Here is a 22,173-nt window from a genome sequence, read left to right on the forward strand (position 1 = left end):
CAAGCACAATGGTTTTCCTTTGCCATCAACAAATGTAGAATCTTGTTCTCAATCTCTCCTAAAGCTTCATTTTCTTCATTGTATTTTCTCTTCATGTTTTTTGGACCATAACAAAGAATTTGAATTATTAACTAAAATAATATAATAATATTAAAAAAGGCAAATGAGATAGTAGATAAACTGTAAAGTTACTTGATTCAACATTTTCACATGAAATGGAGGGGGTAGGGTAAAGTAGCTCAACTGACAACATGGGTGTAAATAATAACTTGCACAGATCACATGACAGACTGTGGCACCAAGCATGGTAAAAATTGCAGATGGTGTCATCACGTGCACTGCAACTTCATGTAATTATGAATTTGATTTATATTAAAAAGAACAGTGAACTTCATACTAATTACTGACTCTTGATGGCCCAGAGCTACACTGAAGGCACCAAAGGCACATGTACCTTGCAATTTAGCCATATGCATTATATAAGATCCATCAAGGTCAGATAATAAGTCAATAACAGGTCAGGATGGCCAAGTGTATAGTATACCTGCTTTCCAACAAACAGGCTGTGGACTCAAATATCATAGTGGCATGAATATTTGTGAAAATATTCAGGTAGTAGATGGTTTTTGATGCCTGGTGTGAGATCCACATATTTAGAGACTTAAGGTAGCTTGAACTTAGTCCGCGCGGTTAGCCTAGTGGTTATGCGCTTCGCAACCATATGCTTGGGGAAGGAGTGTCCTAGGTTTGATTCCCGTCGGTGACGTGAGGAGCTGAAGGATCTTCCTCAGCCATAGCAAAATTAGCCAGTCTTGGGCATGGACAGCAGGGTTTTTTCCCCAGTTTATTCTGGGGTTTTTCATCCCGCAAAGCACACAAACTGGCATTGAGAACTTAACACTACAGGCCATAGGATATACCGGGGCATAGGGCTAACCACCTTATCCTGTAAACGGACTGAGGTCCGATGATCAATGGACCCTCGACACCGCAAGGTAAAAGAGGGTATAAAGAAGATGAAAAGATGAGATGAGGTGGCTTCAATAAAATGCTATATTTAGTCTCTATCTAGAGTAGATCGGGCTCCTTGGTTATCTAACCCATGATACTGATGTACTATAGGTTTACAGCTTTTTGTGGATGGGATTCACATTTTACACATATTATTATTATTATTCAGGCCTCCATGGAGTCGAAAGACTCATCGTGGGAGGTCCTTCCTAAGAACATAAAGTCTGTCAAGACTCATCAAGGGGAGATCCCCCCAACAAACACAAAGTCTATCATACCACTCCTTAAACTCATTGACCGTTCTCGCTCTCACCACTCCATCAGGCAATGCATTCCACGGTTCAACCACCCTCCATGCAAAGAAACCACTCCTCACCCTCTTGCTCACAGTTTCCTTTCGTAACTTCCAGGGATGGCCTCTTGTCATCACTCCTTCCCACTGTTCAACCAAGCGAAAGAACTCCCCAGTGTCAACCCTGTAACCACCTCTCAACAGTTTAAAAGTCTCAATCATATCACCCCTGCTTCTTCTATCCACCAAACTCTGCAGTCCACATTCCCTCAGCCGATCCTCGTAACTATCTTTGTACAGTCCTGAAACCATCTTTGTCATCCGTCTTTGTATTCTTTCCACAGTTAATTTATCCCCTTCAAATCTTGGAGACCAAATCTGAGAACAATAGTCCAAGTGTGGTCTGATCAGAGACTTATACAACGGAATGAAAACCCTCTTATCTCTGCAGGTCAGTGTCCTTCTCATAATTGCAGCAATCCTCTGTGTTACCTTCACCACCTTTGCAATATGTCCCCTAAACTTCAAGTTTCTATCAACTATCAACCCCAGATCTCTTGTTTCCTCTACTTCCTGCAGCATAACTCCTCCCATTGAGTATGCTGCATCCCATCGATGTTTCCTAAACCTCAAGACCTTGCATTTTGCTGCATTAAACTGACAACCCCCATTCATTTGCCCATCTATCTAGCTTATTCAAATCCTCTTGGAGGGCTACCACATCTGCACTATTACTAATAATCCTTCCTAGCTTCGCATCATCCGCAAACAACTGAATATCCCCTTGCAATCCACTGGCAATGTCATTGATATAAAGGTTAAACAATATAGGTCCTAGTACAAAGCCCTGTGGGACCCCACTTGTAACCCTCTGCCTCCTTGAAACTGCTCCACCATACACAACTCTCTGATACCTATCAGACAGCCAATCCTGAATCCAGTTGACCAATCTGACATCCAGACCCATGTGCTGCAACTTAAATATCAGCTTATCATGTGGCACCCTGCCAAATGCCTTTGCTAAGTCTAAGAAAATTGCAGTATATGCCTTTCCCTCATCTAATGTTCTTGTAACTTTATTAAAGAAGGCTAGCATATTGCTAAAACAAGAGCACCCTTTCACAAATCCATATTGTCTCTCACAGATAACATTACCCTCATCTGCCCAATGTTGTATACGGGCCCTCACTACTTTCTCCAAGAGCTTAACAACTACTGATGACACACAGACTGGCCTATAATTAGACACTTCCAGTCTGTTACCACCCTCATGCAATGGCACTATCTTACCTTCCTTCCATTCCCTGGGCACCTTTGCTGAAGCCAGACTTTCATTGAAAAGCCAGGTTAAAGGCACTGTCAGTTCCCTGGCACATTCTTATTCCACTCATTTACCACTCTGAAAGTAAAGAACCCAGCTCTAACACCCTTAATAACCACACTCTTGCCCAGCTTCCATAGATATCCCCTAGTCCTCCCACCACCAGTCCTGATCTCAAAAATTTCCTCTGAATTAATCCTATAGAAACCCTTCAGCAATTTGAATGTCTCAATCATATCTCCTCTTTTCCGCCTATCAACTAATTTCTGCAACCCACAAATCTTCAACCTGTTCTCATAAGGTTCATTCCATAGACCTGCTATCATCTTGGTCACTCGCCTCTGGATCCTCTCAACCTCCTCCCCATTAAGAAGAAACCTAGGTGACCAAATCTGGGCACAGTAGTCGAGATGAGGACTTATCAAGCTCGGTACAGAGGAACAATAACTTGCTTATCTCTGCTCTTCAAAGTATTCTTCAGCAACCAAGTGAGGAATATGTGGATTGATATTAGATGTTTATTAAAAACAAATGAAAGTGTGCAAAAGAACAGAATGAAAGAAAAAGGGTAAAAGAGGTGATGAGTGATTTGAGAATAGCAGTTTATGAAGATTCCACTGTTAGAGGATTGGTTAATGAGAGAGTCCATAAGGTCTGCTTTCCAGGAAGAAGAATGAGCAAAATAACTGATGCTTTGGACATGAGGAGGAAACAAGCAAGATAATTAGTGGGGTTGTGTGTGTGTGTGTGGGGGGGGGGGGAAATGATTTAAGTGGACATAAGGAGAGTATAAGGGCAGATATCAAAAGAAGGTTATTGAGAAGAGTGAAAGATAACAGTAGACTGAGAAAGGTAGTTCATATGTTTCTGAGGTATAACAATGATCAGTTGGGAAGGACAGTCAGAATCACACATGGTATGCTGGAAGAGCTGTGTGAGGAAAAGGGAGTGCAGTTTGTGGATGTATGACATGTATTTGAGGGAAGAATAAAAATATACAGATATGAGAGAATGCATATGAAATGAGTGAATTGGAGAAACTCTTGCTTGATGGAAGTGCAGTGTGTGATGAAAGCAAGAGATCAGAAGTAAGAGGTGAAGTGAAAGATTATTATTATTATTATTATTATTATTATTAAACAAGACCTCATGGAGTCAAAGACTCATCTAGGAGGTCCTTTTATCTCACACACATCTCATCATACCAGGTCTTAAACACATTCAAACTCCTTGCAGACACCACACTCTCAGGCAAGGCATTCCAATCATTCACAACTCTGCACGAAAAAAACCTGCCTCTCACTCCCCTACTCACACCCTCTTTATACAGTTTCCAGGTATGACCTCTGGTTCTCCCCTGATCTCCCACTATTCTCTGTAGAACTTCTCCACCATTGATCCTATAACAACCCCTTACCAACTTGTAGGTCTCTATCATATCTCCCCTCTTCCTTCTCTCCACTAGACTCTGCAAATTACATATTTTCAATCTTTCCTCATACTCGACATTCCAGAGGTCAGAAACTACCTTAGTTAGTCGCCTTTGGACCCTTTCCAACATCTCTTCATCCTTCTGAAAACCAGGTGACCAAATCTGGGCACAATAGTCCATGTGTGGCCTAATCAAAGCCTTATACAATGGAACAAGAATCTCCCTACTTCTACACGTCAGTGTCCTCCTCATCATTCCCAGAAGTCTTTGTGTTGTCTTCACAATTTTGGCGATGTGTCCCCTAAATTTTAGATCCTTATCCACTATCACTCCCAGATCTCTTATTTCCTCTACTTCCAACAATATATTCTCACCAAGCATAAATTCTGCATCCCATCTTTGTTTTCCAAATTTTAAAACCTTACATTTTGCAAAATTGAACTCACATCCCCATTTGCTTGCCCAATCACTCAATTTATTCAAGTCTTCTTGCAAGGCCACAACATCTTCACTACTCTTTATGGTTCGTCCCAACTTTGCATCATCTGCAAACAGCTGAATATCTCCATCCAAATCTTCGCCAATATCATTAATATACAAGTTAAATAGTAATGGCCCTAAAAAAGATCAGGAGAGTTGTACTGAAGAATGAAGTACTTGGAAATGGAAACAGTAGTAGTTTGATAAATGAAGAGAGAATGGGAATGTAAGAGGAACAGGGAAATGGGGGTGAGCCTGGATGAACTAAGAGACATGGCATAGGGAGAGTGGATGTGTTGGGAGTAGCACTGAATGTATGTATGGGGGAATGATCAGTAAATGAACCAGATCAGGATGCAAGTGGGGTAGTTGAGACTCAGCACATATATGTAGTTAATTGATAATAAAGGTGATTGGGCAAAGGCAGGTGTGGTAGATAAATCACAACCAACCAGTGGCTTTGGTAGGACTGGTTATAGACCTAAAAGTGAAACACTGCATTTATTCACAAATGCCAGGAGTATCAGAAATAGGGAGATGAAACTGTTTCATTGATTGAGTCCATTTGTCCCCAAAATCAATGGAAAAAGTGATTGAATGAAGATGATATCCTAACAGGAATAGAAATGGAAAGGTATAGTGTTTTTCATGAGGATAGAAAGAACAAGAAGAGAAGGGGGAAGAGTGTTACTGATGATAGCAGGGGAATTATGTCCACATAAGATAGATATGAAAGAGGAAAATAATAGCAATGATTTTTAGGCAGTTGTGGTGTGAGATGGAGGTTGACATGAAGAGATATTTAGTTAGCTGTTGCTATAGGCTAGGAAATGTAGAGGGTGGTAATGAAGAAATGTATGAGCAACTTCAGTTAATGAACAAGGGTGATTATTATGGGTGATTTTAATTATGAATTAAACGTTTAACAACTATGATTTTTTAACGATACTTGTGACATAATGATTAGAAATATATACATGTTAGCAGAATAATGTTTAATTTGCCAAATATTTTGGTCTGAATATTACAGACCATCTTCAGTGGCTACATAGGAATAGTTTTAAAAAAAAGTGGAATACGAACAATTGATCATTCATACATAGAACGTGCCGCATGATGTCATATCGCTAAGTATTAAAAAAAAAAAACATAATTAAAGATATTAATTCAGAAATTCATATAATGAATGAATATATATATGTATGAATGATCAATTGTTCATATTCCACTTTGTTTTTAAAACTATTCCTATGTAGCCACTGAAGATGGTCTGTAATATTCAGACCGAAATATTTGGCAAATTAAACATTATTCTTGTGCTAACGTGTATATATTTCTAACTTAACAACTATCTCAAGCATTATGTAAAGGAGGACAAGTGTAAATCGAGATCTGACATTTAATGAAATTTAATCTGACATTTAATCTAATGTCAGATCTGACATTAGATCTGACATTTCATCAGAGTATGTAATTGTGAGTGGAGTTTCACATTTCCCTCCAGTTGGTGAGAGTAATCATGAAGTGCTTACATGGAACCAGACAAAGAAATACATAACAGCATCTATGTGTGAATATAATTTGAAGGTTAAAAGACTGAATAAGGTAAGTGTAAAATGCATGAACAAGGGGGATAAACATGAAATCTGGAGGAAGGCACTTTGGAGACAGCAAAAGAGGAATAATGGTAATAATCAATTGCATGAAGAGTACAAAGAGAAGGCCAGGAGAGTGACTCAGTTGGTAGAGACAACAAAAGTGCAGCATGAGCAGAAATTAGCAAATGAGGCCAAGAAAAATCCTTTAGAGTTTTTTCAATATGTGGCAAGTAGAAGGAAGAATAATTATGGTAACATGCTGTTAATGAATGAAAGTGGGAGATTGGTGACTGCTGCAGAGGACATAGTCAAAGTGTTCAGTGAACAGTTCTTTAGGGTGTTTCATCCTCAGTATGAAATCAGATGCTCATTTGTAATGAGCTTCTGATTTCACACTGAGGATGAAATTGAATGAAATGAAAGAGGACTTAATGGTATAGGAGGAGTTAAGTGAGATAGATGTCAATAAGATAATAGGACTTGGTGACATATCACCATGTATCTTGAGGGAATGTTCAATGGAGTTAGCACCAGAATTGGCCTACCTGTTTAACAAGAGTTAACAGTACAAGTCTCAAAGGAGTGGAAGAAAGGCAAAACTGTTTCACTTCATAAAGGTAGTGATAATGATAATCCAACAAATCAAAGGCTGATATGTATATAAGCCTTTGATTTGTCAGTCTTGTAACAGTACAAGTCTCAAAGGAGTGGAAGAAAGGCAAAACTGTTTCACTTCACAAAAGTAGTGATAACGCTAATCCAACAAATCAAAGGCTGATATGTATATCTGGAGTTGTAGTTAAGGTATTGGAAAGATTGGTGAGATATAGGATACAAAAGTGGATTTATAACAGTGGTATTCTTTGTGATTGTGAGCACAGGTCTGTTAAAGGGAGGACGTGTTTTACAAACCTGCTTATGTACTATAACAAGGTGACAAATGTACTGGACTAGGGAGAGGCATATACAGTGGTATACTTAGATTTTGTCAAGACTTTTGATAGATTTTCACACATAAGTTGATCACTAAACTGTTGCCGATGGGAATGGATGATAGATTAGTGAGTTGGATAGGTGAATAGCTATCGGACAGGTATCATCAAGTTGTGTATGGAATGGCACTATCTTGAAAGAGGAAAGTGGTGTGGTGTAATGATCAGTTTTGTGACCATTGTTATTTAATTTGTATATTAATGATATTGGGATAGGTTTAACTGGTGATATGAAACTGTCTGCTTCAAAACTGGGTAGAGTGATGAGAAATCAAGTAGAGATTGTGTTCTTACAGGAGGACTTGAATGGATTATATGAGTGTACAACAGTACGGCATTCCACTGAACAACAGAATGGTTGGTCAGTGGAATGCTTTGCCTGCCAATGTGGTGAACTTTGGCAGGCAACAATGGGATGAAATGTATACACTTGGCAGAGAAATTTTGGATAAAGTTAAGGAAACAGGTAACTTTGGAGTGGTAGGGGATAAGGATTTTAAGTTTTGAGGTCACATTGCACAAGTTGTAAAGTCATCGCATCAAATAATGGCAATGATGCAGAGAACCTTAACTTGTAGAAATAACTTCTTGATCAGGCCTCGTGGATTATTGTGCATAGATTTGGTCCACTAGTTTTTCAAGGTGATGAGGATGTTGGAAAGGGTCCAGAGGAGACTGACTAAGATCATAACTAGTCTTTGGGATGAGGGATATGAGGACAGATTGGGGGAAGGCAGTTTGCAAAGCCTTGTGAATAGGAGGAAGAGAGGTTATATGATTGAGACATCTAAGTTGATAAAAGTTTTTCCCATAATGCATAGCATTATACATATTTGTAAGGATATGTGCTTTGCATTATGGGATACTAAGTCAAGTGATGTGACATTATTAGCCTCTATGTTCAAGCTGCCTAGTTATGAAGTTACTTCTCATGCAAACCTTGTTTGCTTACACTTGGATACAGGATTAAACCAGGAATGTAATTTCTTCGCAATTTAATTTTTAAATTGATAAAGGGTCGTAGTTACCAGATTAGTGTAAAAGAAATTTTTTGTAGAATGGGGAAGGGGAGAGAACAAGGGAACATACCTGGAAATTGGATAAGGAGGGTGTGAGCAGGGGCATAAGAAGTAGGTTCTTTGCATGGAAAGTGGTTGGTCAATGGAATGCTTTGCCTGACACTGTGGTGAATGCAGATACACTGAATAGTTTAAAGCTTTAAAGCACAGTTTGATAGGTTTTGCATGTAACAGTCTGTATCTCCTATGATGAGTCTTTAGACTTCATGGAGGTCTGGTGTTAACAATAATAATTTTTCAAGGTGGACTAAGTTGGCCAGTCTTGGTTGGATAACGAGCTTGAAGCATTTCTTCCCTCAAAACAGAGAGAAGCTGATTCATTAACACACGCACTCATTATAGTGCATAGGTATATTATTATTATTATTAAAAAAACAAGACCTCATGGAGTCAAAGACTCATCTAGGAGGTCCTTTTATCTTACACACACATCTCATCATACCGTGTCTTAAACACATTCAAACTACTTGCAGACACCACGCTCTCAGGCAGGGCATTCCAATCACTCACAACTCTGCACGAAAAAAACCTGCCTCTCACTCCCTTACTCACACCCTCCTTATACAGTTTCCAGGGATGACCTCTGGTTCTCCCCTGATCTCCCACTATTCTCTGTAGAACTTCTCCACCATTGATCCCATAACAACCCCTTACCAACTTGTAGGTCTCTATCATATCTCCCCTCTTCCTTCTCTCCACGAGACTCTGCAAATTACATCTTTTCAATCTTTCCTCATACTCCACATTCCAGAGGTCAGAAACTACCTTAGTCATTCGCCTTTGGACCCTTTCCAACATCTCTTCATCCTTCTGAAAACCCGGTGACCAAATCTGGGCACAATAGTCCAAGTGTGGCCTAATCAAAGCCTTATACATTGGAACAAGTATCTCCCTACTTCTACATGTCAGTGTCCTCCGCATCATTACCAGAAGTCTTTGTGTTGTCTTCACAATTTTGGCGATGTGTCCCCTAAATTTTAGATCCTTATCCACTATCACCCCCAGATCTCTTATTTCCTCTACTTCCAACAATATATTCTCACCAAGCATAAATTCTGCATCCCATCTTTGTTTTCCAAATTTTAAAACCTTACATTTTGCAACATTGAACTCACATCCCCATTTGCTTGCCCAATCACTCACTTTATTCAAGTCTTCTTGCAAGGCCACAACATCTTCACTACTCTTTATGGTTCGTCCCAACTTTGCATCATCTGCAAACAACTGAATATCTCCATCCAAATCTTCACCAATATCATTAATATATAAGTTAAATAGTAATGGCCCTAAAACAGACCCCTGAGGCACTCCACTAGTGACTTTCCTTTTCCTGGATATTGCACCCCCATACACAACTTGTTGATACCTATCAGATAGCCAGTCTCCAATCCAATGCACTAATCTAATATCCAACCCCATCTGCTCTAGTTTGACTGTCAACTTATCATGAGGTACTCTATCAAAAGCTTTTGCAAAATCCAAGTATATTACTGTGTATCCTTCTCCTCTGTCCAAGGAAGCAGTCACTTTATTGTAATAAGTAAGTAGATTACTAAAACATGACCTCCCTTTAGCAAATCCATGCTGTCCATCAAAAATTATACCATTGTTGTCAACCCAACTCTGGATCCTAGTTCTCACAAGCTTCTCCAACAACTTAACCACAACACCTGACACACAGATAGGCCTATAGTTTGATGCTTGAGTTCGATCACCTCCTTTATGAAGTGGCACAATCTTGCCCTCCTTCCACTCTTTAGGAACTTGACCAAGTGCAAGACTCGTATTAAAAAAATATGTCAAGGCAGGTGTCAACTCTCTAGCACACTCCTTCAGAATACGTGGTGATATATTATCAAGTCCCACAGCCTTATTTACATCTAGTTTACTCAACTCCCCAAACACCTCTTGCTCACTTACAGTCAGTCTCTCCTCCCCATCATCAACTGCTCTTAATCTCTCCATGAAGTCACATTCACAAGATTGAAAGATCTTTATGAATTGCTCATTAAGTATCTCCACAACACATTCTGCAACAGCTGTCTTTATACCATTTCCTCCAATCAATGTCATCCTTCCATAATCATTCTTTCTTTTGCTGGCTACATATCGAAAGAACTCCCTAGGATTCTTTTTGGCTTCATTAGCTTACTGCTGTTCATACCTCTCTTTAGCTACTCTCACCAACCAAGTCACCCTCCTTGCCTGGTCTTTGTAGACCTCATTGTATGCAACTGACTGTCCTGGATCAGACAGAAGCAAAATAATAGGTTACCAGATGAAAGCCAATCCATGAAAGTGGAAAAAATTTATAAAAAATTATGATATAACATTATTAATTATATTAAAAAGAAAATATTTTAAAAGTGACAGCACTTACCTACAAAACAAATTGTTTACAAACGCTCATGCAAGAGGCCTGCTTTAGTCAACTGTTGTTCTAACTCAGTTATCTAAAATATAAACTCACTTCTACCACTATCTCATAGATTGCTGTTCATCATACCTCTACTTTTTGCTAAGCCTATTAAAACAAGAAAATCAGCTGTGGCAACCTTTTACAATCAATGCAAACCAACAAACTAAAGTTGGTTCCTCTCTTCTTCTTTCATTCCAATTGCATCTATTCTCTGGAACCGTATTCCTAAGTGTTCCTGGATAACTATAACCTCCAGCTTTTCAAGAAAAACATCAATAGGCTCCTCTCTTCACCCTTACCTACATGCAACTAGTGTGTTATTGGTTCTGCAACCAATAGCTCACTAGTGCTCTTGATATAATATATAATGTTTATAGATGTTTCTTCTAAAGCAGTGGTTCCCAAACTTATTTGGTTTACCACCCCTTTTCAAAAAAAAGCAACTAAAAATTCACATGTATACCACAGTAATTAAATTTCAATAATATGCAGATATTTTGCCTTAAGTATCTTAAGACATCATCAGGACAATTATTACAAACAAGACTAGGAATTACAATCAAAGAAACAGTGCATGCTTACAGTGGAATCCCTCTATGCGTACAGTAGCGTGTTTGAGAACTTAAAAAAAATGGCTGTAATTAAAATTATATTAAAATATATCTAATAAATTTATTTTATACAATTGAAATAAATTTATATAAACAATTTTCCTGCTTCTCACTCCCCTACTCACACCCTCTTTATACAGTTTCCAGGGATGACCTCTGGTTCTCCCCTGATTTCCCACTATTCGCTGTAAAACTTCTCCAGCATTGATCCTATAACAACTCTTTACCAACTTGTAGGTCTCTATCATATCTCTCCTCTTCCTCCTGTCCACCAGACTCTGCAAAATTACATCTTCTCACTTTCCTCATACTCGACATTCCAGAGGTCAGAAACTACCTTAGTCAGTCTCCTTTGGACCCTTTCCAACATCTCTTCATCCTTCTGAAAACCCGGTGACCAAATCTGGGCACAATAGTCCATGTGTGGCCTAATCAAAGCCTTATACAACGGAACAAGAATCTCCCTACTTCTACAAGTCAGTGTCCTCTGCATCATTCCCAGAAGCCTTTGTGTTGTCTTCATAATTTTGGCTATGTGTCCCCTAAATTTTAGATCCTTATCGACTATCACCCCAGATCTCTTATTTCCTCCACCTCTGACAATATATCCTCACCAAGCATAAATTCTGCATCCCATTTTAGTTTTCCAAATTTAAAAACCCTACATTTTGCAACATTGAACTCACATCCTCATCCCTGTGCCGAATCACTCAATTTATTCAAGTCTTCTTGTAAGGCTACAACATCTTCACTACTCTTCATGGTTCGTCCCAATTTTGCATCATCTGCAAACAACTGAATATCTCCATCCTAATCTTCACCAATATCATTAATATACAAGTTAAACAGCAATTGCCCTAAAACAGACCCCTGAGGCACACCACTAGTAACTTTCCTTTTCCTGGATATCGCTTCCCCATACACAACTTGTTAATACCTATCAGATAGCCAGTCTCCAATCCAATGTACCAATCTAATATCCAACCCCATCCACTCCAGTTTGACTATCAACTTATCATGCAGTAATCTATCAAAAGCCTTTGCAAAATCTAAGTATATTACTGCGTATCCTTCTCCTCTGTCCATGGAAGCAGTCACCTTATTGTAATAAGTAAGAAGATTACTAAAATATGACATTTACTTATAGATCTTCTTGTTTGTCCATAGTAAGACATCTTACAAGAACATGGAACTTCAAATATGTCAGGTAGTATCATAGGCGAGAGTTTGTCGTTTGGAGAAGGTAACAAATTGTGGATCTAGTTGATTGCTTTATAGGTAGCAGCAAGTTTGTATTTCTTCATAATTTTTGACAGATATTCCGAGATGCCTTTGATATATGGTATAGGAATCCTACCAGCTTTTTCTTGTCTGGGCCGATGTGTAGGGAAGTGGCTGATGATTTTTTGAGTTGTTTTTGGATTGTGGCCATTTAATAAGGCTGAGTCTTTAATAATTTCTAATACTTCTTTTAAAGATTCTTCAGAGGAACAAAATTTGAGTGCTCTGGATACCAAAGATTTTATGATGCTGTATTTTTGAGATGGATGGTTAGCCAATGAACTGTGGACGTAACGACCTGAAAAAGTTGGTTTATGATAGACAGAAGTGGAAATGGAACTATCTTGTTTTCAATGGATGTGTATATCAAGAAATGAGATAACTTATGATTATTCTTTTTCTAGTATGCATTGATGTGAGGATAAGGGCTGTTGATATTATCTAGAAATGAGTATAATTCTTGTTCAGAGTGACTCCAGACTGCAAAGACATCATCAACATATTGTAGCCATATTTTTGGTTTTGGTTCAAGAGCAAGAATTCTATCTTCCAGGTGTGCCAGAAAAAGGTTGGCTAAGTTGGATGATAAGGAAAAGTCCATTACTGTTCCTTCCTCTTGTTTATAAATTTTATCTTTTCATGTGAAATGTCCAGATGTAATAGAAAATTGCAATAATTCCACAATATTGGATGGAAATTTTTGTGCTAACAATTCTATTGTCTCCTTGTGAGGAATATTAGTGAAGAGAGAGAGAGAGACAGTGTCAAAGCTTATTAGAATGTCTGTTTCTGACAGTTGAATGTCTTTTATTTACTAAAAAAAAAGAGCCAAAAGGCTTCACTTTGGCAATGCAAAATTATATAAATTCAGTGGATATTATATCCAACATCACTTCAAAGCTGAATACAGAAATTATAAAATTTCTGAAAATTTCCGCAAGCTCTCTGGTCATGAAAATTGACCAGAGAGCTTGCGGGAATACACTCGCTGCCATACTACGGTGTATACTACTTTGAAATGATGTTGGAATGTCTTTTATTTTTGTGTGAAATTCTGTGGAATTTTTAACTGATGAAGCTGAGTGGCTTATGAGAGGACAGAGAAGTCTTAAGATACTTAAGACGAAATATCTACATATTAAAATTTATGTATTCAGTTTTATTGAACAACAATTTGCTTTGTGTATAATCCATGTGAGTAAGATACAGACTAGGTATCGAATATGCACTAAAGTTTTTATGCACTAAATCAAATTGCTAACTGCTTGTCACACAATTCAGAAAAAAAAAATGTATTCAGCACCTTCCCCCCGGAAACTACTTTCTAAGACCTGACCAGCTCAACCTGATACACATAAAAGAAAATTGTATGAAAATTGGATCAGCAGTTCTCGAGTTTTATGCAAACAAACAGACAGATACAGAAACAAATTCACATTTTATTATGCATCTAGTACAGATTTTTTTGAAGTTTGGAAATAAGACACTTTGGAACTGAAATTTTAAAACTATTTATCGAAATCAACAAAAGAAACATAAATTGCACATAAATATAGGACAGGATGGAGTTGAAAATTTAATAACACTATTAAAATTAAGAAAACAAACATAAATTGCACATAAAATAGTAAATAACAATCAATAATATTAAAAACAATCCTAATGTGCTGCTACCAATTTATTGATATTTGATTCTATATTTGTCAGCAGCATTCTTAAATCACCATGATTAGCTATTTGCAGTTGGTTTATTTTTTTTTAGTTAAAAGATTTGTGACCACACTGAACCCACGTTCCACTAAATATGATGATGGAAATGTGATTAAAAACTTTTTTTTACTACAGCCCACAATCCAGGAGAAAGTACGGACATCTGCTTTTGCAACCAGAACTGTTGGTACCCATTTTTGAATTTTAATTTAAACTCCTCATTTGTTGTTACTTCTATCAGTTCTTGTAATTGTAAAGATTCTTCTGTGTTTGTACTTGAAAACATGTCCAAAACCCAATTGGGTATTTTCATTTCAAGAATATCTTTAAATCATTGGTTGAAATTTGCAGAATCTCCAAGTGCTGACAATAGCTGAGCATGTTTTCATCACATTTTTCCACTGTTGATAGATTTGGAAAGTGGCTGAATTCTCCTTGTCATAAGTTTCATTTGTACAGGACAAGTTTTGACACAAACACAGAAATAACAGCTTTTGTTTTTATTAAATTCAGCTCACCTACTTGGAGCTGTAGATTTGTTTCATGAAATTTGTTAAACAAGTCAGTCAAATAAGCTATGTCACTTTTGAAAGTAATCAAGTTGGCTCGTAAAGAATCATCTCTGTTTTCTAAAAAGTGTAGTACTCAGTCAAGGAGTTTATAAAATCGATTCAAACAGGCACCCTTTGATAGCCAATGAACTTCTGTATGGAGCAGCAAGCGAATGATTTCTTTGTTTTCAACACAACAGTTGTCCAAACAATCTGCCATTCAATGAATGACTTTTGATTTTTTATTATGACCTTTTTCTTGGAGCTGTAGATTTGTTTCATGAAATTTGTTAAACAAGTCGGTCAAATAAGCTAAGATATAATTTTTAGAATTGTCAGTTAGTTTCCTAGTTTTTGTTACTTTCTATTGCTTACCAGTGTATCCTTTGAAAATGCTGAGAGATATTACTCAGTGAAACGTCAGATATTAAACTATTATTTACTTGACTAACATTATTGACTTTTGATTTTGTTGACTGTTGTAATTACATAATGTAATGACCTATTTGGTGATCACTCAGGCATTTGGCAACTAAATGTAGATGATGAATCACACACTGTACAGAGAATACATTTGGCACCGCTTCTTTGAAATATGCAATAAAACCACGATAGCACCCTACCATCGCTGGAACACCATCGATAGCAACTGACAAGATATTATTCAGCGGGATTTCTTTTTCTTTAAAAAATTCTTCTACTGCACGAAATATTGATTCTCTTTTAGTGTCAGTCAGCAAATTTTTAGCAAATAATAATTCTTGGCAAATTTTTTCTTCTTTTATGTATCGTACATATGCTAAAAGTAAGGCATCATTTCCTGGTAAAGTAGACTCATCAAGTTGTAGACAGCTGGGTTGTTTTGAATACTCGCATAATGAGTCTTCAATATCCTGGGACATTTCATCAATTCTTCATTGCACTGTATTATTGCTCAAAGGAATTTTCTTGATAATATCAGAGGCTGGCTTGTGCAGTACATTGCTTATGCCCTCACTAGCAGCTGGTAGAATTAGTTCTTCACCAACATTATGTGGTTTTCCCGATTTAGCCATCGGTAAGAAAACGTTGTAAGAGGCACACAACCCATCATCATCTAGTTTGGATGCTGCTGAAAACATACCTGCGAATGTTGTTTCAAAAATATTTCTCTAAGTGCTTGAAAATACAATAAATCCTCATCTTTTTTATTAGCATGAACCTTTGTCAAATGTTCTTCTAAGTCTTGAAGGCTTCATAGATTCATTTGAAAAAACTGTTTGGCAAATCAGGCACATTGGCAATGTTTTGTTTGTAGGTGACTGAATAAAGCTGTATTTCAAATATTCGATAATATATTGCCTACATTTCTTCTTAGGTTCGGCCATGATATTATGTGCCAACAGCATCATTCGATGCTGTTGGCACACTCTCCCTCAACGAGTCTTTGGACTCCCTGGAGGTGTTATATTAATAATAATAATAATAATAATCTGTAAAAAAAAAGCTGAATTTACAAAATTTCTAGAATGCAATTTCGCACATACCTAAACCAAATTATTTTTATAAGAAAAGGTATAAAAATACTCATGTGAAACCTGCTGTTTTATTGAACAACAACAATTTGCTTTGTGTATAATCCATGTAAGTAAGATAGGTGATCACTCAGGCATTTGGCAACTAAATGTAGATGATGAATCACACAGTGTACAGAGAATACATTTGGCACCGCTTCTTTGAAATATGCAATAAAACCGCATAGCACCCTACCATCGCTGGAACACCATCGGTAGCAACTGACAAGATATTATTCAGCGGGATTTCTTTTTCTTTAAAAAATTCTTCTACTGCACGAAATATGGTATCGAATATGCACTAAAGTTTTTATGTACTACATCAAATTGCTAACTGCTTGTCGCACAATTCAGAAACAATCTAAAATTGATTTCATACATCTCACGTATTTATAATATTATACAGTGAACAAGTCATAATATGTACATGTTCCTGCCAATGAGTACTGGACTTGCAAAATCTCGATCACTTGAAAGTGCGCACCTGCCAACACTTTGCTTGTTAAGACCTGTCGTCAGACTTCAATGCTGATCGGCTGTACATTTCCTTGGAAAATAAAGCAACCATTACGACCTTTACTTATGTTATACAACAGTTATATCATAAACATTTTTTTCGACAACTAATTTTTGTCACTGCTTTCACCGTTCTCTTACTTCAATTCAATGCTCCCTTTTGCTCATGAGGCCACTACTGTCCCACTGATCATTCCAGTACTGCCCACTTTGGGAACCACTGTTCTAAAGGCTAGAACTGCAAAATCCATTTCACAATATCAGATACTGTAAAATGGTCAGATATCTAATTTAGATATCATGATGGTTAGATATTCTAATATAAAACAGCATATTTAATTTTCTTACATAGTTTAATATCTATACAAAAAAGAATTTAAGCAGACCAGCAGCTTGTTATTTCAGTTTCGACAAATTTAACATAAAAAAAACATGTATTTTATTGATGTATTATCATCAATGGTAATTATCATTGAAAGAGAAAACTGATAGATTTCATTAATTCAGAATGCAGGATGGATATTCACCTGTATTTTGATAGCCAAATACTGTAGCAAACACGCCAATAAGAACTGAATTAAAATTCCTTAATTTTTCCGAAGTCATTTCCATTGCAGTCTTCAAGCGTCCATTCCAAATGTGAGTCTGGCTAGTCATGCGATATGTCTGCAACTCATAAACTCCTGTACCAGGAAGAATGAAATATAGAAAATAGTTAACATAATCAAAATGAACAGTGCAAAACAAATACTCACAAAGGTAACATATCTAATGTTAGATGAATTCAACTAGAAGGCTCAAACTTCTAGTTTCTTATACAGTAAATGTTCAAATAAATATATCGGATATTTCATCCTATCATCCATATAGAATTCTTTCATACATCTTTTGTTTTCATAGAATATATATATACTTAGAAAGAGGAAAAACTGTGGTGCCGTCAGGAAGAAATTCATGTTGGATAATTCCATATGATAATATAAATGAGGTTTTGGACACCAGTGTAAATAGCAATAGTCCCAAGGCTCCCTGTGGCACACCAGCAGTGAGTTTCTCCGGGATACTGCAGCCACATATGCAACTTGCTGATACCTATCTGAGAGCCAGTTGCCTATCCAACTCACTAATCTATCATCCAATCTCATCAGCATCTAGTTAGTTACCAATTTGTAGTGTTGCAATATATCAAAAGCCTTTGCAAAATCAAAGTATAGCACCGTATATGCATCACCCTTGTCCAATAATAATGGTATAATTATTAGTATTTTGCATTATGAGATACTAAGGCAAGTGATGTGAAGTCATTAGCCAAGAATATAATTTCTTTGCATCTTTAATTTATAGTATAACCAAGTGGGAAAAAAAAACAACTTTCAACATCTGTCTCTAATCCAGAGTATTTTAATAATAAGGTGTGATACCTTTTGATTACTTGTATATGGAAATATGACTTCTGCATTACTTCAACCTTGGTACCACTTCTGGGTGTGGCTCCCATTAATGAGACCTTAATAAAGGTCGAAACCAGTCTGGGTAGTGACCATTCCCATAATGTATAGCATTATACATGTCTGTAAGGATATGTGCTTTGCATTATGGGATACTAAGTCAAGTGATGTGAAGTCATTAACCTCTATATACAAGTAGCCCAGTCATGAAGTTACTTCACTTGCAAACTTTGTTTGCTTACACTTGGATAAATGATTAAACCAAGAATATAATTTCTTGGCATCTTTAATTTATAGTATAACCAAGTGAAAAAATTTCCAACATCTAAGTAGGTATACCTACTGACAAGGTGCACCTCATGAAGATAGGATTGAATGCTGTGTCAGAAATCACAATATGTTCTCTGCATTTTTTATAGACTGTGAAGGTCTCTTCCCAATTAATCACCTTCAAAGACAGAAACATCAGTTCTCATCACTTGCCTTAGTATCTCCCATAATGTAAAGTATTATTAGTATATTAGTATCTCCCATAATGTAAAGCACATCTCCTTGCGGATATGTCTAATGCTATGCATTAAGCAAAGGGCCACTACCCAGACCGGTTTCGACCTTTATCGAGGTCTCATCAGTGGGAGTCAGACCCAGAGGTGGTGATAATAAGGTGGAAGTAATGGGGAAGTCATATTTACCTATATGAGTTTGGCAACTTGCATAAGTAAAATGCAAGGAACACCACCCAATGTGAACATGTCAAATGCATTCAATATCTCTGCCCTCATCACACTTTCTAAATCTATAAAGTATTCCATTTACCCATTACTATCCATGTGACCTCTCCCCCATTCCCATATAGCTTCTAGGGATAGCCTCTTATTTTTCCCCTTGCTATTCTATGAAAAACTTCATCCACATTAATCTGATAATTCTGAACAAGTGGAAGTAATTGGGCAGGGAAACTAAAATTGAAAAGGTTGAATGTAAGAGGGAGAAACTTATGCAGTGAATGTATATTTGTTGATCCTTATTCACGAAATAAATTGCAGAATAGAGTGGATAAAAATCGGCATGGGACTACTGAAATTAGTAACATGTATATCAGTTCTAAAGTTGGTACAAGAACTAAAGGGAATCTGCAATAGTATTTCTTGCAGTAGTATTTTTGTATACTACTGCAAAAAACATTCGAAATAAGAGGGAAGAATTTTTGGCATTAGTCAGTGCAATCTCACCAAAAGTTGTAGGCATTAGTAAAACTTGTCTGTCAGCCGAAGATGTGATAACTGGAATTGAATGTGATGGTACAGTATTATCAGGGAGGAGTAATGTTGATGATGTCTGATGAGTTGCATCCAAAGAAAGTAGTATATCAAGATGATAGACATGTGAATGATGACAGTTCATTTGAGGCTGTCTGGTGTGAAATGGTGACCAATGCAACCAAATATACAGTTGGTTGCTGCTATAGGCCGGGGGGGGGGGGGGGTAAAGGGAGTGATTGAACTCATGCATCAGCAAATTAGTGCAATGAGTGCAGGGTTAGTGATTATGATTGAGGATTTTAATTATGGTGATATCAATTGGAAGAGGAAATATCACATGGCAAAAAGGAAATGGAATTCATAAACCTTCTAAGAGATAATTACTTGAAACGGCACATAACTGAAGGGACTAGTGGTGTGAGAGTGTTGAACCTGGTCATTGGTTCAGAGGATATATGAATAAGTAAAGTGTCCTCGTTACCTCCAATTGGTGAGAGCGATCATGTGGTATAGTTCCCAAAGTTGACTTGGAAGGTTGTGGATTTCTCTCTTAAGAAGGAATATATATGGAACTACAGGTTAGGTAATTATAACAAGCTTCAGAGTGAGCTTACTGCGATCCCATGGCAGAACATATTGCAGGGGAAAGATGTTAGAAGTGTATGGGATAAAATCAGTGGGTATCTGAGGAGGAAGGCAATATCAGAATGTATTCCCATGGTCAGGAAGACAAACAAGGTAGGTGTTAGATGGATGTGTAGTAGTATCAGGCTTGATCTGCAAAAAAAAAAGAAAATGTTATGGAGAATTTACAAGGAGAAAGGTGATCAGTACACCCATGAGCAGTACAAGGCTTAAGCTAGGAAGGTTACCAGCATAGTAAGAAAAGCTAAATCAGATTATGAGAAGACCTTAGCCAAGGAGATCAAGGGTTCTTCTGCTTCCCAAAGAGTTCTGCTACGTGACAAGTAAAAGGAAAATGACTCTGGAAGGATAACCTTAGTGGATGCTGATGGTATTGAGGTGACCAATTCAGATGTGTCAAGTTAGTTAGTAGAGTTACTGAGTGATCACTTTTCAAAAGTATCACCCAAGTGAGGATATCTCTGTACCTGTAGCAATAACTAATGTGAGAATTGAAGTTAATAAATCAGCGGTATGTAGTATATTGCAGAATTTAAATGCAAACACTGCTATAGGTTTAGATGGAATATCACCTTGGGTGTTGAGTGAATGTGTTAAGGAATTGTCAACACCTCTTACTTGGTTATTTAACTTAAGTTTGAACTCTGGTATGGTCCCTAGGGAGTGGAAGGGAGGCAAAATAATTCCTTTGCATAAAGATGGCTCTAAAACTGTGGTAGTTAACTACAGACTAATCATCATCTCGGGAGTGGTGGTAAAAGTATTGGAAAGTTGGTTAAATACAAAATTCAAGAATAGATGGATCAGAATATGATACTTTACAGGGGACAGCATGGTTTTGTTAAAGGCCAATTCTGTCTTAGCAATTTATTAGCTTTTTATAATAGAATGACATCTGAGTGGGACAAAAGAAATGGCTACACAGTTGTACTTCTGGATTTTGCTAAGGCTTTTGACAGGATACCCCATGGAATACTGTTGTGCAAATTGGAGCAGATGGGGATGGATACTAAACTGGTGATATGGATAAGAGAATGGCTCAGGGAGAGATACCAGAAAGTGGTGTATGGAGCTGCAGAGTCCAGGATGAGGCAGGTGACCAGTGGTGTGCCTCAGGACTCTGTGCTTGGGCTGTTATTGTTTAATTAGTACATAAATGATCTAGGAAATGGCTTGAAGGGAGATATTCAGTTGTTTGCATGATGCAAAGTTGGGTAGTGCAATAAAAAATCAAGCTGATGTTGAGAGTTTGTAGGATGATTTAAATAAGCTGGCAAAATGGGCAAAAGGTAATGGATGGCAGTTCAATGTGGAAAAGTGTAAAGTTATGCATTTTGGGATTAAAAAAATACCAGCTGTGTACTACATTGATGGAACAGTACTCCAAGAGATTGATGAGGCTAAGGACTTGGGGGGATAGGGAGATGAAGTTCAGAGGCCACATTGCTAAGGTATTCAAGATTGCACATAGGATTACTTGGTTATTGAAGAACACACTAAAATCCAGAGATAAAGAGGTTATTATTTCCCTTTATAAGGCATTGAAACTTCCACATTTGGATTACTGTGCCCAGGTCTGGTCACCTGGATTCCTTGGAGATGAGGAAGTTGTGGAAAGGGTTCAGAGGAGAGTGACTAAGTTGGTGAGTGATGTAAAAAATGCTCCCTACATTGAGAGATTGTGGATTGCAGAGGTTGGTTGATAGGTGGAGAAGAGGGGGATATGATAGAAACATTTAAATTACTAAAATGTTTTTATAAGATTGATGCAAGGGAAATATTTCAGCTGTGTGAAGATGGAAGAATAAGAGGTCATCCCTGGAAATTAAGAAAAAGTGTGGTTAACAAGGGTGTGAGAACAAGGTTTTTCACCTGGAGGGTGGTGAATGAGTGGAATGCATTGCCTGACTCAGTTGTGAGTTCTTCATCTGTAAATGAATTCAAGAAGAGATATGATAGATATTGTTTTGAT

General features: G+C 37.3%; 1 protein-coding gene across 2 annotated transcripts in view; it reads right to left on the reverse strand.

Moving 5' to 3' along the window:
* The window catches only part of LOC150103231 (protein NipSnap homolog 3A-like), a 147,923-nt gene that overhangs the window by 55,261 nt on the left and 70,489 nt on the right, over nucleotides 1-22,173 (reverse strand). For both annotated transcript variants that reach the window (XM_090397645.1, XM_090397644.1), the window contains one exon: nucleotides 17,374-17,529. In XM_090397645.1, the coding sequence (XP_090253771.1) occupies nucleotides 17,374-17,529 (156 nt within the window). The remainder of the gene's footprint in view (nucleotides 1-17,373; nucleotides 17,530-22,173) is intronic.

The sequence above is a fragment of the Typopeltis vanoorti genome, chromosome 9 (genome assembly GCF_054136105.1).
Source record: "Typopeltis vanoorti isolate ZY-2024b chromosome 9, IOZ_Tvanoo_1.0, whole genome shotgun sequence".
NCBI classification, from domain to species: Eukaryota; Metazoa; Arthropoda; class Arachnida; order Uropygi; family Thelyphonidae; genus Typopeltis; species Typopeltis vanoorti.